This window comes from Camelus bactrianus, chromosome 19, assembly GCF_048773025.1.
Source record: "Camelus bactrianus isolate YW-2024 breed Bactrian camel chromosome 19, ASM4877302v1, whole genome shotgun sequence".
NCBI classification, from domain to species: domain Eukaryota; kingdom Metazoa; phylum Chordata; class Mammalia; order Artiodactyla; family Camelidae; genus Camelus; species Camelus bactrianus.
The window spans coordinates 41,783,108-41,801,464 of record NC_133557.1 but is presented as its reverse complement, the minus strand read 5'-3'; the positions used below and the strand labels follow the sequence as shown (position 1 = coordinate 41,801,464).

The following is an 18,357-nucleotide window of genomic DNA, read 5'->3' as shown; positions in this document are numbered from 1 at the left end:
ATGAAATCAGATGGGCACTGCTTAGTGTATTCGGGGTGGGGACTCAGTTCTTTGCAATTCTCTGACTGATCAGGGTCCTATTTTAATAGAAGATTCCACCATGATTTTTTGCAAGGGTTTTTCTTTGTATTGATGGCCATATAAGTGAGTATCTTAAGGAAGGGCTGCTTGGACAAGAATCAAAGCTGCTAGAACACCAGGATATAGAATAAGATATGGCACAAGCAGGCAGGTCTCAGGTCGATCTCTACTCTGCCAAGTTTGAGCTGTGTGACCTTAGGCAAGTGTCTTAAGCTCTCTGAGCCTTGGTTTCCTCATCCACAAAAGGAGAAAGTTTCTACCAACTTTGCAGGATTATTATAGGAGTTAAAGCCGTGTGTTTGGACAGAGCGGTTGGTTCCAGTGTGCCCTCAATAAGTAGAAGCCACTATCATTTAGAATTGGTGGTGGAGACTAACCAGTGGCCAAGCCAAGACCCAAGTCACGTCAGTTACCCAAACACTATACCCGGCCCACAGAACTCAAGTGCCCTGAAAGTATATAATGACCACTTTAAAATTTCAAGTGACGTCCTTGAAACCCAGCTCTCAGCCCACTGCACTGGGGAGTGTTCTCTGCCCTCACAGGGACTGTCAAAGCACCATACAAATGTTTGCAGGGACAGTGTTCTACTGTCTTTGTTGTCATCTTTGTAATTATTGCTGCTCACACTCATCTTCTGCTCTGAGCAATGTGCCCCAGTTTCATTACCGCAGGAAGAAGCCCACCCTGAAATCTTTGTCCTCCAGTCAGAAATTCCCTTTCTGTCCTTTGAACACATGAAACAAATAGAAGCCCCCACGAGGAGGTTTGGCTGTGGCATTCCTCTGGGGCTGTATACTGTAGATGCTTCAGAGCAGTGGGCAGACATGCCCACTTTTCTCCAAGACGTCATTGCTCTTTGTTGCTAGCCCAGTAGAAATGATTAGGCACCTGGCTGTATACACGTTCTGTGCCTAACTTGGGGGGACCAGGATAAAAAAAAGTGTTTGGAAAATAAATGGCTTTGTGAGCATTTAAAACAAAGACAGAGAGAAAGCCACTGATGAAAGCTCCAAGTCCACCAGCCGTCGAGGGAGCCTGTTATAGGGAGGATTTTTATGGTGTATTTGTAATAGCTTTTTCTGCGTAAGAAACCACCCCCGAAACTGAGTGGCTTAAAAGTTCAAATGTGTTTGTGAGAGAAGAGTCTGCAGGTTGTCTGGACCATGCTGCTCCGGGCTGGCTGGGCTGAGGTGTGTGGTTTAGCATGGCTTCGTTCACAGTGATGGGGTCCCAGATGGACAGCAGGGGCTGCTGAGATGGCTGGCCCTCTCTCCCCCATCCCTCGCCCTCCAGGATGCTAGCCTGGACTCTTCGCTTGGTAGTAGAGGAGTTCACTGCCACAAGAAGGCCGCCCTAATGCACAAGCACGCTTTCAGCCCGTGGTTGCATCATGTTTGCTCTTTCCCCATTGTCCAAAGCAAGACATGTGGCCCGGACTGGGGTCGGTGTGAAAGGGTACCGACCCAGGGGAGGGTTTGGGGGAAGAGTTACGGAAGTCAGTTTTCACACAATCTGACACAGGACTAACGTTCAGTAATTTAGATCCAAGAACCCAAAATGAGAAATTACCTCAGGCAGAGATTCCAGTATAGGTCCCGTGGTGTGTTTAATGCTAAAATCTTGAATTTGGGGGATATTTCCCAAAACTAGCTATCCATTTTACTATAACTGGGGAAAAGATTGCCAGAGATTTCTAGATGGTTGAGGCCAGCGGGAGACCTCTTGGCATCATTGGATCATGTCTTCACCATACAGGTGACATGGACTTATATGATTTAATAAGCTTTTTATAACTGACCCACCACCCCCTTTCTATGAGTCTAAGGATAGTATGATCTTTACTGGTGATGTTTTGCTGTGGTGGCTGTTCTTTTTAAGAAACTCTGGCCCCGGGGGGGTGTTCATATGTGCGTATAACCCGCTACATCTGGATACGCCTGCTGATAAGAGCGCCACCTTGTGATTGTTCCAGGTACATACCTTGTGTTCTGGGGAGTTTACCGAGCGGTCTTGGAGCAGCCAAGGCCCACCTCCTCAGTGGTCCCTCCAGTTTCACTGCACTGATGCCCAGGTGGGAGGTGGCAGAGATGAAGGCAGCTGATGGGGGGAAGCAGACCTATCCCCTCACATGAGGCAATAGTTTCAAACATCTTGGCCGTGAGGCTGGAAAACCATTTCTTGGAAGGAAATAAAGTTTGGAAAAATTCCTTTTGGGGAGGGAAGAGAAATGAATGAGGTCCTGGGGGCAGGTGAGGTGTGAGCAAACTCTTCACTTTGGGTTAGGGAAGAGGACTCAACCAGGAACCCCCACCACAGACTGTGTATAGTGGGCCGAGGAGAACCAACGGCCCGATGTTTGCCTAAGCAGCGTGCAGAGCGAGCATCAGGCAAACAGCAACCTGGGAGGTAGGCACAGGGCCCGCGGTTCAGGCAGAAACACGTGTGGACTACATTCTTGCCAGGCCTTCGTAGTAACAATCTCTGTGAACTGTTATGGATGGAGTGGACCCCTTCCCTGCTGGAACATGTCTGGGGCTCCGTGCTTGGCACTGGCAGAGGATCCAAGGCTGGAGGAAGATTTGGAGAAAGCAGGAAAAGGTATTTCAGAGTGAAGGTGCTCAGGAAGAGTCATGCTTTAGAGATCAGGAACTTGGCACGTGAGCCCAAATGTTCTTGCTCTCACCCTGATGGCCTTGAGTGGATCACCCAACCACTTCAGGACTTGGTTTCCTTACCTTTAAAAAGGCAAATTCCGTCTCAGTAATCTACCAGCATCTCTCACGCACCCAGGCCCCCTAACTTGGTCTCCTTCTCTTTTTCCCATTCCACTTACTGACTTCTGAGATACTGCAAAATTTACTCATTTTTTGTGTTTATTGATTATTGTCTGACCCTTTTCACTAAAATATGAATTCTATAGGGCAGAAATCTTTGAAAGTTTTATTTAATGATACATCTCACATACCCAGAATTGTGCCTGACACATAATAGGGGCCCAGTAGGTATTTGTTGGATAGATGCTGAGTGATGACCTCCAAGGACCATGTCTAGCTTCCACCGTGTGTCAGTTATCTACTGCTGCATAACCACCCCCAAACTCGATGACCAAAACAACAGCAGTGTATTCTTTCTCATGATTCTGTGGCTCAGGAGTTCAGACAGGGCCCCAGTGGACAGTTCCTCTACTGCCAATGGCATCAGCTGCGCTCAGCTGTCCACTGGGAAGTGGCTGGAAGATCCAGGAAGGCTTCACTCCCATGTATGGTGTATGGGTGACCCTCCAGACAGCTCCTCTCTCTGCATGTAAAGGAAGTGATGATGGTCATTTTGGAAAATCCCTACCATATTATTCCATGGCCCATACTCTGCAAATGTATGCCTTCTCAACAAGCACTTACTGGGCAGCTTCTAGGGGTCAGGGCATGGCCACATGCCCAAAACCTCAGACAGAGTCCCTTTCTCCATGAAGCTAATCCTGAAAATGAACCCTGGAGTCATAAACCCTTTGACTCCAGCTGGTCTCTGGCCTCTCCAACAGTGGAGCAATGGATGCGGATGGTTGGCAGGCAGCTCGAAGGGAGGACATGGGGACTCTGGGCGAGGCTGGTGACCATCTCCCTGGCTCCCTTCCAGATTCCACAGATGGTGAGGGCGACTGGAGTCTCTGGTCTGTTTGCAGTGTCACCTGTGGGAACGGCAACCAGAAACGAACCAGGTCCTGTGGCTATGCATGTACTGCAACAGAATCTAGGACCTGTGACCATCCAAACTGCCCAGGTGGGTTTACCCCAGGATGTGGCTCCATGTTCAAGGGGAAGCTTTATTTTATTTTATTTTTTATACAATTTTTAAAGATTATTTACAGTTATTACAAAATACTGGCTAGAGTCCCCATGTTGTACAGTACATCTCTGTCTTACACCCAGTAGTTTATATCTTTCTCTTCCCGACCCTACACTGCCCCTCCCCGCTCTCCCCACTGGTAAACAACTAGTTTGTTCTCCATATCTGTGAGCCTGTGGAAGCTTTTAATTTATATTTAAAAACTTTTACAAATTGACTTTTTACAGGACAACCATTTTTCTAATAAGAATTCTGACCAACAGGGACAATAAGACACAAGTAATCAGCTTAGTGGCTGAAAAGATGGATTTTCTGAGTCCTATGCACAATTACAGTAACCATGACCTAGAAGACAATGCCACCATGTACTTAATTTAAAGGAGGGACTCTGGCTAATTTGGGCCTTTGATGTGGGATTGGTTGTACCTTAAAAAGACACATAAAGACAGATATTCATGGTCTTGCAAGGAAGCCAGGAGCAGAGGATTAACAGCCATCTAGAGAAAAACCATGTGTTCGTCCTATTGGTAATGCCTGAGAGTTGCTGAAGGCTCCCAGGGGAGCAAATTGGGGCAACTTGGCCATTGATTATCACTTTACACTGCATCATCAATGTTTTTAAAAAGTAACTAATTGCAAACTTGGTGAGAGGCCATATTGGGTTAAAAAGTAGTTGTGACTGCTGCGTTATCAAACCACAGCCTGTTTCTATCTGGCCCACACTTTCTAAAGGGTTGTGGAGAAGAAAGAGGAGGAAGCAAAGGAGGGGGGAAAAGAGGAAAAGGAGGAGAAAGAATATGCAAGCAAGACCCCATGTGACCCCCAGAGCCTAAAATATTTACTTTCTGTCCCTTACTTTCCCCCAAAAAAGTTTACCATCTCCTGGTCTGTAGTTTTCCACTTACCACATGTTCCCCATGGCCAGGTGGAGTACCAGCCTGAAATGCCATCTTGGGCTCTTCCAAGAAATCCCACATTTCAAATGGCTTCCTCTGAAAGAAATTTCAGAGATGGAACATTTGCTCCCCGCACCCTAGACATCCTGTTTTGACTCCTAGAAACTCTGTTCTCAAACCGTAAGACTGAGACTTAGAACAGAAAATGAAGTCCAAAAGCAAAGGGATTTCTGAGCTGAGAGAGGATGGAGTTGGGCATGTGTGTGACAGCAAAGGGGTGTGTGTAGAAAATGGGGCTGACAGGCGAGAAGAGGCTGTTGTGGCCCCGGTCGGCCATGCAGATGGATTTCCAAAAGTGGGACGATCAGGATGCTTTTCCTGATCTTTCCTGGGCTCATCCTAGTGAAGCTGGACCCAGATAGCACTCAGTGTCGGGGCTCGGCAGCTTAGCTGGTGCCTAGACCCAAAAGCAGTGGACCAAGAGGTCTTGTCAGGGGATATCTTCTCTGCAGCCATTTTGAATGTTTCCTTCTGGTTTTCTCCCCGCAGTGTGGCCAGCAGTCCTGTTCATCCATTTTCTTCTCATCTGACCTTGCCTTTCGTCCATCCTTTCTGCCTCTCTGTTCTGACTCTGCCAGCTTTTCAGGGCTCCCTTGAGCAAGAAGGATCTCCTCTTACAGGATCTCTTTCTTCTTCTGGTTGATTGATTCTCAGCCTCACTGGAAAGATCCAGGAGGCAGGCCATCTCCCTGGCCTGGCAGTGATCACACTGTAAAAGGGATCACACGGTCCCCTAGGCCGACCATACACATAAGTTCTAGGGGCCTCATGTAAAATCAGAGAGAGCCTGTTAAAGGAAATCAAGTCATGCCTAGCAGGACAGCCAAGGTTCTCCAACAAAGAGTCTATGTTCTACTGCTGCTTCCTCTCCTGGCTGCCTCTACTTACATAGGATCCCTGTTTGCAAAGGAAGCCTGGATGGGATGGAGTGGGGTAGATAGTCTGGGGAGGGGAGGGAGCCAGGAAGTTGGAGGCAAGCTAGGTTTACTGTCTCCGAGTGAGTAATGACCACCCCAGCTTCTTTCCTCTGGAGCATCATCAGCAGTGCCAAAAGTCCTAGAATATGAGCGATCAGGTTTCAGCTAAGGACTGCTGCCTCCTCAAAATGAGCTACAGAAATATTCAAGGGGAAACTGTCACTCTCACTTACCACTTCCTACTCACAGGGCTTTCTTTACACATGACCCATCCAATTCATTCAACACTGTATGGTGGACCATTTGGTTCTCCCCATGCATGGATGTGAAAACTGAATCACATCAGGGTCCTGTGGCTTGCCCAAGGTCACCCTGCTAGTAATGATTTGAACCCAGTGAATCAGTCCTCAAGACTGGTATTGGCCACATGGCAAGTTATCACTGTGGTCCACAGCCTCTGATTTGGTTTCTACCCTGACACCAGCAGACAGCCAGCCATCCTGACGTGTGTCCCCCAGTGCCCAGAACCCCATTCCTGAGCCCAGGGAATACATTCCTTAGGAACTCATTCAGGCACGTTTGGATCTGATTTCATGCTGCAAATGGTATCTGGGGGGTTAATATATTTTCTGCTCTACTACCTGCTTTTTACTGTTTCCTCTGTTGGCCAGTTTCTGCCCATGAGTAGCGATGAATACAAAAAAGGCTTTGTTCAGGTGTATTTGTTTTTTCTTTATTTGCCAGTCTTGAGGGTGGGGGGCGGTGACTGTTTCCATAGAACCAGGGAAAAATGAGTCCTGTCTGTTTAGGAATTGAAGACACCTTCAGGACAGCTGCCACTGAAGTGAGTCTGCTTGCGGGAAGTGAAGAGTTTAATGCCACCAAGCTCTTCGAAGTTGGTAAGAAGAATTTCTTTCTTTTTCATCCAGATATTGACTTAGTGTTTTAGAGATGCCTTTCACCTTTGCAATGCCATCCTTGGATCCATCTAAATGTTCCATTTTCCTCTTATGGGGTCCAATTCTCTCAGCATATTTCTTCCTCACCAAATATACCCCAAGCAAGAGAGAGCCGTCCCAGGCCTCCTGTGCCAGACAGAACCCAACAGCTGTATTGTGTCCACCCTGCCAGGGACACAGTGTCCACAGTAAGCTGGCAGGGACTGCCCTCCCCCTAGCATGGGACCCATCCAGAGTAAGGGCCTCAAGCCTCATGGCCTCTCTTCCCATAGCCCTCCCCAAGGGTCCCCAGTGAAATCAAGGAATGGTGATGTCAGTTTTCCATCAGAGGGGCGGGGTGGGGGGGAGGGAAGAGGAGAAAGGGGATTTTTTTCAACATGATGCTTGCCCCCGACCACTGAATTTTTTTGTAAATCATTGGTGCACCCTGCTACTCATCTGCTAGAAAATGCTAGAGCGAGTGCAACAAACATGGAGCAAGTGCCCCCTCAGGCGCCAGGGGAAGGCTCGCTTTTTCAAAATAGCGTACTTCTGGGTGTAATTCTGCTTTGCAGAAAGGTGAGATGTCCTCTGCCCCATTTCTTTTGCCACCCCCAAAATTCATCCTTAGCTTCTTCACTTCTGCCCTCCTCAGCCAAATTGGAGTGGGTTTGGAAATTCAATTGCCCAGGGGCTCCCACCTCAGGCCTCACACAGAACCAAACTGTTTCAGCAGGAGTCTTCTCCAAACACAATGCATTTGATCAAAAAAAAAAAAAAAATTAAAGATTAAAAGTGGGAATTTTCCATACAATGGTGAAGTAGCAAGACAGTCTTTTGGGGAAAAGAGCTTCTTAGGCCTCCCTGTATCTCAGGCAGCTGCTTGTCCTTTCCTGTGGCCAGGGGTCCAGTGGCAGCTAAGGACACACAGGGAGGAGACAGGATGGTGGATCAATCTGGTTCTGGGCAGGAACAAATGTGGCACACACTCAAATCAGGAGCAGAGGAGCATTTGATGAGGGTCCATTTGCAAAGGTATGAGCAGGTGGATGGAGACCAAGAAGGGATCAAACAGACCCCTGGGGCTGGCAACAGTGGAGAGCCCTTATCACCTCCTGGCCTGGAGGGCCCAGGAGAAGGAGTGGTTACCAGAACCACAGGGGAGGGCTACCTGACAGCACTTTGGCTGTCAGAAGGATGCAGCCAACCTGTAACAGTGAGGGAGGAGCCTAGGGGACTATACCCTGACCTTGCTCCTGCCTCCCTCCCTCTGGTCTCTGACCAGTTTCTCCCATGGACTCACCCCAATTAGAAGTCAGGGTGCAGAGAGCCCACTGATCCAGTCCACACTGGGCAACCTTCCAGGGCAAGGAAGAATATGGAATGGGGATCTAGAAAGACAGATAGAAGATGCCTAGCAGAGATGAGAAAAGCTTAACTAGCACAAAGTCAAGTTTCTTAACCTACTATGGCCTCAGTTTTCTGATTTATAAAATGGGACATGGTAACGGTGCCTACCTCCTAGATCTGTTGTAGAGTTAAATGAGTTCATACTTGTAAAGCATTTAGAATAGTCACACTGTACACTCCATGTAGTCTGAGAAAAATAAGTCAAAAGATATACGTCTCGTAGGTACATGAAGTATGATGGCCTTCTACCCTGGAGGAAAAATACAAAGCTATTTTCTGGGGTCTCACTGAATTTTCTTTCTGAACACCCTGCCCTCTAAGGGGGACCCCCACTGGCTTCACAGACACACACGTCCCAGGGTGGAACCTCCGTTCTCTTAGCAGCTGCTCAGTCAGGGGCTCTAGGGGTGGAATCCTAGAACTCAGAGCCTCAGCAGATCCCTGCTGGGGGCACCCTGTTCTGTGCACTCGCTGCCTTCCCTCTGGTTTAATCCTCATCACATTTTTTGAAAAAGGCACTATTTTAATCCCCAATTTACAGATGAGAAAACTGAAGCATAGCAAGGTCGAATTCCTTGCTCAAGGTCACAGGGCTGCTAGACACATGAGTTGATTCGATCCCAGGCCATCTTGCACAAGATCCCATACATTTTATCTTAGGCCAGGCCCTTCTCAACTCCTGAGAAGTGCTCCCATCTCTCTCTTCCTCATTTCACTCAAGGAAAACCGGAGCCCCACTCCATGCTGCTCCCCCGGTTCTGACCACTTGATTTTTACTCATGACACCACCCGCCTCCCAGGCCCCTGGGTCAGAGCTGGAGAGACCTTCTGATACCTTCTCCCCTTCACCTCTAAGCCCACCGAGGCCTGGCAGCCCTAACTATCTGACTGCTTCTGATCTCACCTGCTGTTCCCTCCCAGAGCACCTCAACTGGACTCTTTCAATTGACATCAGCACTGAGTATATCTTCCTACTGAACGCTATCACTCAAAGACCTTCCGTGGTTCCCTAGTGCCCTCTGAACAAGCCTACACTGTACTGAAGACCCCAATGATCTGACACCAACCGCCTCCCTTCCCCATATCCTCTGCTCCAGGGAAAGTGAACATGTCCCCTACTCCTAGACAACCCCACAAACCCTGGTTTGCACAATTAACACTAATCTGGGTGGCCCCCCTGGCCCCCATCTCTGCTCCTGTAGTCTGTCAGCTCCAGCCCTCTGAGATGGGATTGGACATTCAGGAGACTCCCTGGGGAGGCACTCAGGAGGGTACAGGGGGAAGGCAGAGGAGCAGGCAGGGAGGGCTTTCAGACCAAGGGGCAAACTTGACCCCTGCAAAGGGAGGAGGGAAGGAAAGACGACTGGGAGGCAAGGACATCAGGGCAGCTTGAGAAAGTCTTGGCCATGCCAACGGGGCACCCTCAGCAAAGGCTGCTAGTCCCTAGCTGGGCAAGCACCCCCACCACACTCAGTCAGCAACCAAGAGCAGCCATGACTTTGATGTGAACACTGACGCAGACACAGAGGCTGCCAGTCAGCAAAGTGCCGCAGGGTTCCTTGCAGGAGCTCAGAGTCGGACACCTGGGGGCAACCATGCAGCCCAGCCAAGCCTCAGAACCAGCCCGGGGTCACACGCTCCTTGAAGCACTCCCTGACTTGCACTGATAGAAATGACACTTTGTAACCCTCTTGGGACTCTGCTTTGACGCACCCTTAATGCACCCCACATTCCACCATGGGTGGCTTCCCTGTATATCCCTCATCTCAGCCACGGCAGCTGACTGAGCTCACTGCGCTGCCCGCACAGGTGCCCACACCCCAGCGGCCCCTGTGGTTCTTTGCCAGAGAACTTCTTCTGGCCCCCAGAGCACACCAGCCCACGAACGCATGGTCGGCTGGAAGTCCAGGAGCAGCCCCCTATCCGTGATGCGTGGGAGCTGGGGGAGAATGCCCAGATCCCTGCCAAATCAAAAACAAATCTTTCTGCAAAGAGTATTCAAAGGATTGTTGCAAGAGGGGAGGGGGCTATTTGCAAGAGAGGGACTCTAGGCCCACAAACATCTCAAGGGTTAGGCAAAAGTGCTTTCCTTTATTGAGGGGTGACTCAGGCTAGAAAGAACCAGGTGTGGGGATGTAGGATGAACGGGAGGCGAGGGCAGATAATACAGCAGAGAAAGTTTTCCCCTGAGGCCAGCCTGTTTTCTAGGAGGGACCCTTAAGGAGAGTCTGTATGCTAGCTCAGGCTGGGAGGCCAAAGTTCCGGGACTTGAAAGAAGAGGAGAGCATTAACTAAAGTTTGGTTGAGATGCATTTTGTTCTGACTGATTAGTGGGGACAAGCAGTTTAGCTAATCATTTATGAGGCAAAGAAAGGGAATTTGGAGGGTCTGTGTCTGGCTTTGTCACAGTAAACAAGGGGCCTCTGTGACTCAGAGAGTCACAGGAAGAACAGTAAGTGCTTTTCCAGGATGCGCAGGGTGCGGGGAATCCTTGACCTTGTTTGTATCCCAGGATCACGGGGTAAAGTTCCAGCCTGTCACTGACGGGGTAACTGAAATGTTCTCTAGTAGGAAGAAGCTCCAGTTTTGTGCAGTGGTTACTTTTTTGAGCCACACCCTATATTGCTGCCCTCCCTTCCCTGTCCCTCCTCCCTGCTGGTGTTTCCCGGAATCACCTCCCAGAGACCATTTTCATGGCATCTTTGTCTCAGGGTCTGGGAAAGCACAAGCTGAGACATGCACTAGCCCAGAGGTGTGGACTCAGATGACTAAGGGACCAAGAGCGAACACCCGTGAGTGAAGGGGTCAGGCAGGGATGGTCGTGAACTGGGGAACTCCTGCCTCGACAAAGAAGTGGTCACTGGTCGCCTGCTCGCAGGGCCACTTGTTCCCATGGAGCATTGCAGGACCAGCATAAACATCTCTTTTGGTTTTCCAAATGAAACTAGGAATCTACATTCATAACTAGAATCACCTGATTCTTAAATGTTGGCAATTAATCCAATCTTTTTTAATACTGTAAAGGCTGAACACAGACACTTCTGGGGGCTGGTTCTGGCTTGAAGCCTACAGGTCAGTGTTAAATTCACTAAAAGCTGGGGCCACCAGCTTTACCTCTTTAAGGCATTTTATCACAGGAATTTGCATGTAATGATTGTTACTGTTTCCTGCCTAAGGTTAAGAGGTTAGGACACTAGCCTAGTTTAACTAGTCAGTGAGTGGCAGAAATAAAACCTAGTCCTACAAATATTCCTTTGAGGCATTTTCTACCGCTTATCACTGATGTAGAGAGAAGATTCAGAATAGCCCTCTGAATTGTTAATTTTGTTACGAGTGATAATAAGGTTATGGTTATCTAGGAAACCATAGAAAATATGGTTTGATTATCCTCCTTTTTATGCAGATGCCTACTAAAATTTAGGGGTAATAATATCATATATGTTCCCAAAAGTTTTTTAATGAAGGAAACATGATTGGTTAAGTCTAGGTGATGGTATCTTGGTAAGCATTGTGTAAGTATATTCTCTCTACTTTTCTATGTATCTGAACATTTTTCATACTGTAAATTAAGGAGTTGGTGGATCAGAGAACCTTGTGAACAAAGAAGTTCCCAAGTTCAAGGAATGTGAGGGTGTTCAGCTATGGCCTGGGGGCTCCAGGGGCTGCAGGGCTTAACTCCGGAAAGGGGGCAGTTTACTGCAGAGCCATCCCGCGGCCAGTCTGGCATGTGATGAGGATTCTCTGTGGCCTGTTTCAGACACGGACAGCTGTGAGCGGTGGATGAGCTGCAAGAGTGAGTTCTTAAAGAAGTACATGCACAAGGTGATCAATGACCTGCCCAGCTGCCCCTGCTCCTACCCCACCGAGGTGGCCTACAGCACGGCCGACATCTTCGACCGCATCAAGCGCAAGGACTTCCGCTGGAGGGATGCCAGCGGGCCCAAGGAGAAGCTGGAGATCTACAAGCCTACCGCCCGCTACTGCATTCGCTCTATGCTGTCCCTGGAGAGCACCACGCTGGCCGCCCAGCACTGCTGCTATGGTGACAACATGCAGCTCATCACCAGGGGCAAAGGAGCGGGCACGCCCAACCTCATCAGCACCGAGTTCTCGGCGGAGCTCCACTACAAAGTGGACATCCTGCCCTGGATTATCTGCAAGGGCGACTGGAGCAGGTACAACGAGGCCCGGCCTCCCAACAACGGACAGAAGTGCACGGAGAGCCCCTCGGATGAAGACTACATCAAGCAGTTCCAAGAGGCCAGGGAGTATTAAGAAGATGCTACCAGAATGCACTGCACTGATCTGCCTCCTGGCCCAGAGGCCATCTCACCTGCATACGTGTATGTGTGTATATGCCACGTGAGTATCTGTGTAAATTACACTAGGGGTGTGCTCCAGGCCCCGTGACTGCCATCTGAAGCCACCATTGCGGTCTTCAGTGCCTACAGACCTCCCTGGAGCTCTTCCTAGGGGTGATGTCCACAAGGAGGATGGGGACAAGGAAGCGGGAAGAGGACCCTGGAAGCCATAGCGGGCAGGATTCAAGTCACACCCCGGATCCAGTGTTTCCAAGGGACGCAAAAGGCGAAAGAAACTGAAGTTGTAAACGTGATAAGCAGTTTTTATATATAACTTATTTAATGTGAATGTGACTTATGCCTAACCTTTTCTCTGGAGTTGTCAGTCGTGAAATTATTTAATCACTTCCAAGAGAATTCAGAAGGAGGCTTAGGGAGGTGGAAGAGAAAGAGAATTTTCTAGTGATGACTCCTTTAAAAACTAAATAAATCAATGGAAATATATCAAAACAAGAAAACGCCCACCTTAAACCAAAGGTTATTTAGTCATGAGGTACCTTGCTGGAGTCTCAGCTTCCAAAATGCCCTTGCCTCAGACTGGGTAGAAACTGGGGGGCAAATGGGCATTTTGGAAGCAAATCTGAGGCCTGGTTTTAAATAGGCTTTAAAATAAAAGCCGATATTAGCACAATGCTATGATTCTACTAAAAGGACCCAGAATGGCAGAATTTCTGCTCATGCCTTAATCGGTTCAGAAGGCTGCAGGAAGGCCAGATGTAAAAATAAGGAGTTAGCACTTTTCCAAAGAAAAAAAGCAGAACAGATAGGAAAAGAACATAAACCTCATTTCACCTATTTTATTTTAATACCATCTTAATATTTTTCTCGACCAATATATGCCCAATAAATAAATATAAAAAAGAAAAGGAGACCTCAAGTCTAGAAATTTCTAATTTTTTATGTTTTAAGAAAGGAAAAAAAACTACATTATTTTTGTAAAGTATTTATTGAGTCGCTGAGTCTTGTGCATCAAGCAGTTATAATATGACCTGGTTCTGTAGGGTGGAACTTAGGATAAATAAAGAGTTGGTTCTTATGCAGTCCTTACTTGCAAAACTCCAGGAAAAGAGATTATATAATAAAATCATAATAAAATGTGTTACCTGCAGTTAATGTGTTACCTACAAATATTTATGATACAAATTCTGTAAATAGCCCTGGTAAAGCAGGACTTTAAGGCAGAGGAGAAGAAGGTTGAAACCACGTAGGAATAAAAGGCTCATTGACTGACATGATGGTGGGTGGTGCAACTCATAGCATCTTTGGCAGCAAAAACATCAACCCAGCCCCCAGGAGGCTGAAGCTCATTGACATCATGTGACTTTTTGCCCACCCAAAGCAAAGGCTTAAGACAGCCCAGGTGAGTGGGACCATTTCCAGACAAAACTTTGCAATTACAGTAGTAAGTAGAACTCCTCATCAGGCAAATTATTCCTTTTCCAGATGAGAAAACCAAAGCTCAGAAAAAATAAATCACATTGGGCCCATCCTTCACTTCCTAGCCCAGTGCTCCTTTGACAATATCAAGTGGGTGACGTCCTTACATTCCTGGTGCCTTTCATATTCCTGATCCTACCCTTAGGTTCTCTTAATAAAATCTTGCTTTTATAGACAAGCTCTTATCAGTCATTTACACGTTAGAATGGGTTCTCCACGTATTGCCCACTCTCAGGATATTTATATTTAAGATCTATTTCTAATTATAGAATTACTTACTCACATCTGAAGGAATTTTAGGCAAAGGAGAAAACCAATAGTTCCATATATCAGGGAAGCAGATTTGGTTCCTAAAACAGGAAGACCATTTTTGCAGAAGGTTGGTTGCAGTGGAATGCATTGCCTTTGGGAGGGTGAGGACCCTGTCAGGACATGTATTCGAGCCGAGCTGGAGGTGAAATCACATGAGAAGCTCATTTTAGAGACGAGGAGAGACGAACACGTGCAGCAGGAACCCCCTCTGATAAGCGTTCTATGAAGGGCAAGTGGAAAGTACTCTGGGAAGAGAGAGGCAGGAATCAGGGAAGTACCCATTGGCTCTAACAGAGGAGTGGTATTTCACAAAGCAGAGAAGAGGGAGGGGAAGTAGATGCATTTGAAGTAAGAAAACAGTACTGACAAAGGCAAGAAACTGGGCGAGAGCTTGGTGTTTTATGAAAACTGTGATGTTTAGAAACTGGGCGAGAGCTTGGTGTTTTCTGAAAACTGTGGTGTTTAGCCTGATGAACCAGATAGAGAAGAATGACGAGTTATGGAGCCACATCTAAGGTGTTTCTGTTAAGGATTTAGCATGGCAAATTAAAGCTCTTTCCTACTACAGTGAGAGTGACTGATATGAGCCATGTTTCCAGTGGGCTGTTTTTGCCTCTTCATTTCAGACCTTACTGACATCATGAACAGAGAGTTGGAAGGCGGGGTGAACTGGGAGCCAGGGGGAGCTCCTGGGCTCTTGGCCTACTGAGAACACTGCTAGTGTCCCATCTGTCATCCAGAAGTGCCACCCCTCTGGAAATTTTCTGAACTATGATCTGCCTCTATCCAGATGGATCTCATTCACTGCAGGGCCCCAGGCCAGCCCCAGGGTAACCCTGGGTAATTCCTTCATGGAAAGATATCAGTTGCTCAAGGACCATCTTTGCCCACAGCGGGGGAGTCTGTCTGCCCCTCATCTGTAGCACCTGCAAATATGTCCCCTCAGCAGCTGCTCTACAAACGCCTCTCATCGAATGCTTCGCTCTTTTGCCTCTCCTTGGAAAGAAAACCCTTTCTCTAGGAATCCCCTGGGGCTCTCGGGTGCCAAGTCTGAGCAAGGCAATAGCGGCAGAGAAGCCAAGGCCCTCTAGCGGCCGCACGTGGAAGGTCAAGGACGAGGGCCTGAAGACCTGGGCTTCCTCTTCACCCCATTCAAGCATCCGCCATGATTAGCCTCTGAGCCTTTCCATCTTTGTAGCTTAGTGGCCAGAGGGTAGAGTTCCCCAACCTAAGACCAGGGATCAAGGGTCAAGGAATAGGTACAATACCAGCCACCCTTTTCTGAGCACACACCTTGCACCCTGTGCTGATCACTTTACCCTGCGAGGCAGGCTGATCATATCCATTGTACAGACAGAGAAAAAGAAGCCCAGCGAGGCCCTCTAACTTGCCCGAGGCCAGAAGGCTCGGTAAGTGACTAAGCCCTTTCTGTCTGATCACCAAGCCCATGTTCTTGACCTCATCCCCTACTCTTCCTACTCTTTTCCTAACTGTGCTCAGTTCTCTCATATCCCATAAGAGGATTTTAATCCTGTATCCGAACCCTTGCTCAGGTTGGGTGACTAGCAGAGCCTGACATATCTAGAAGACAGACCGCCCCACAGATAAGAACAGAGACTGGTCTGCTTCCCCCACTACACCCAAGCCCCGTGCCAACTGTTGCCTGTTGGGTAGACCTCGGGGGCAGATGCCATGTCTTGTGCTTTCCTACATCCCAGCTCCTAATCCTGTACCTGGCAGATGTCATCAGGCAACAGACAGAGGGCTGAAGAGTTTGAAGACTGAGTCAGACTGCCTGGATTCCAAGCCTGGCTCCTTCCCTTGCCTGGTGAGTACCATTGGATTAGTTAATCAGCCTCTGATTCCAGTTTCTTCATGCAGTTGTTTTGAGAACGAAATAAGTTAAAAGATATGAAGTTCCCAGCACAGGGCCCGCCCAGTAGGACCACGTGCAGTAAAGATTGGGCACTGGTGTTGAGTCACTGGAGTCATATTTATTGAGCACGTACTAGTTACCAGGCATTGTTCTAGATGCCAGAGATACAGCAGTGTCCAAATCCAAGTTTTTCCGGTGGATGGGAGACAGCTGATAAATAAACGCATAATCTGAAATAATAGTAAATTGTGTAAGGAAAAATAAATTATTTGCTCACACGTGTATGTTGCATTATTTAGAGTAGTGCTAGTTTCTGTAATAGATAGTCTTCAAAATCACAATGGCTTAACACAACAACATCTAAAGGGTGTGTTTCTGGTCAAGTGGTCTCTTCTCAGCGATGACCCAAGGACCCAGGCTCCTTCTGTCTTCAAGGCATGACTCTCTAGGACGCCTTGGGGGGCACCTCTGTGCCAGGCTGCCGAAGGAGTAAAGAGCAGGGAGAGTCTGTGGCAAGACCTGGGTAGTGGGCGCGGGGGAGCACAGCTGTTTCCTGCCACACCCGTCTACAGGGGAAACTGGGAAATGGAGCCCAGCTGGGGGCCCAGGCGGCAGAGGTGGGCTGTGTGAGTACCCAGTCTGTCTCTGCCACACTGGCAGACCACCAGCTAACTCATTACACATAGGCAGGAAAGAAAGCTGGTGGAAGGGGTTCTAGATGGGCCTAAAGTTAGTGACCCAAGGGGAAGAGCCTTCCACCCCATTCACCTCCTTCCACATTGCACCATGGTGCCCAACCAGTCCTCAGTTTATTGTCTGTAAGTAGGGATGAGACCACCTGTCCTGTCTACTCAGTGGCAGATAGGTGCTTTGGATGTCTCACACTTTGGATCCCTTGGCAACTTTTGTATCTGTGCAGAGCAGCCCAAATTTCAGTTGGCCACTCCTACATCAGTCACCTGATGGCATTACTTTAGCTGCTAGGGCCCTCAGCTCGCACAGTGCAGGATGAAGTGCCAGGGAGTGAAGAGTCCCCAGGAGACACAACAGGAACTTCATGGATGAATAACCCATCTCCCGCATCCCTCGAGTGGGGCAATTCTGAGCATATTTTATACCACGCCTGGAGCTCCCAGTGGGCCTGAGCTCCAGTCACCACGGTGGTAGCCTGCTTGCTAGCACACTACTTACTGGCCTCCTTCCCTTGCTGTCTATCTCCCCCACTTCCCTACTGGAATCATCTCCCAAATAAGCTACTTGCTTGGTTCCTTCTGTCTAGATCTGCTTCCGGGGGGGTCCCCAATCAAGACATCATTTCATGTTCTAATATTTACCTCATTATTCAAATACAAGTTTGTAATAATTTAACTGCCATCACGCTCATGTGAGATGAGGTTTTGTGTTGGTTACAGCTCTTCCAGAAAAGAAAATTCAGTCTCATTCTGGCCAGAGATAGAAGCTCTCTGAGATTTCAATACCATTTAGTTTTTCCAAATTAAAAATAAAGCCCCAGTTTTTATGATTAGATTCAATAGGCAGAAAATGATTTTGCCAAATACCTCTAAATATTTGTGAACACCTTTTCTTAATTTTTGACTTCATCTCCTTACTGACTGAGACCAGTCCTGCTCCAAGGACCACACTTTGAGTAGCGCTGCTCTCTCTAACCGCCTGAGTGACTGAAATCGACACCCCATGAGCATTGATTCTAGCCTGATGGACAAAGAGTCATGAAAAGGCTTCCCAGGAAGTGTATGTGGGGAGGGGAGGGGCCAGGGTTCTTTCTTTGTCATCCATTTACAATTTCCGATGGAAAAATGTGTGGGTTGTCACCATTATGCCTGCACGATTTCAGACAAATTAAAGGCTTGCCTCAGTAATTACTGGGTGGGTATATACAGAAACATACTTCTATGTCCACAGACCCTGAATACAGTAGTGTAAATTAAGGCAGAAAGCTTACAGTTGGTTGCTTTTCTGAGGCTTAGCTCTGGTTTACTCTATGGGATTAAGAGAAGAGGGGCTGTTTTCCAGAATCGGAAGGTAAGACTTTTCAGGAACAAATTTATTGGACTAGCAACTCTTTGTTGAACCAGAAGAACAAAGCTTAGATACAGACCTTTTTCTTTCCTTTTCTTTTTTTTCCCAGATCTCCATGTAGAGATTTGAAAAGTCAACATACAAAGACCATTGCCTTGCCTGTAATGGCAAATATAGAAACAT

At 47.8% G+C, this 18,357-nt stretch overlaps 1 protein-coding gene across 1 annotated transcript in view; it reads left to right on the top strand.

Moving 5' to 3' along the window:
- The window catches only part of ISM1 (isthmin 1), a 68,676-nt gene extending 55,059 nt beyond the window's left edge, over positions 1–13,617 (top strand). Inside the window, exons 4-6 of the mRNA XM_074347858.1 lie at positions 3,718–3,861; positions 6,610–6,699; positions 11,906–13,617. Coding sequence (XP_074203959.1) covers positions 3,718–3,861; positions 6,610–6,699; positions 11,906–12,423 — 752 coding nt within the window. The 3' untranslated portion in view covers positions 12,424–13,617. The remainder of the gene's footprint in view (positions 1–3,717; positions 3,862–6,609; positions 6,700–11,905) is intronic.
- The last annotated feature ends 4,740 nt before the right edge of the window (positions 13,618–18,357 follow it).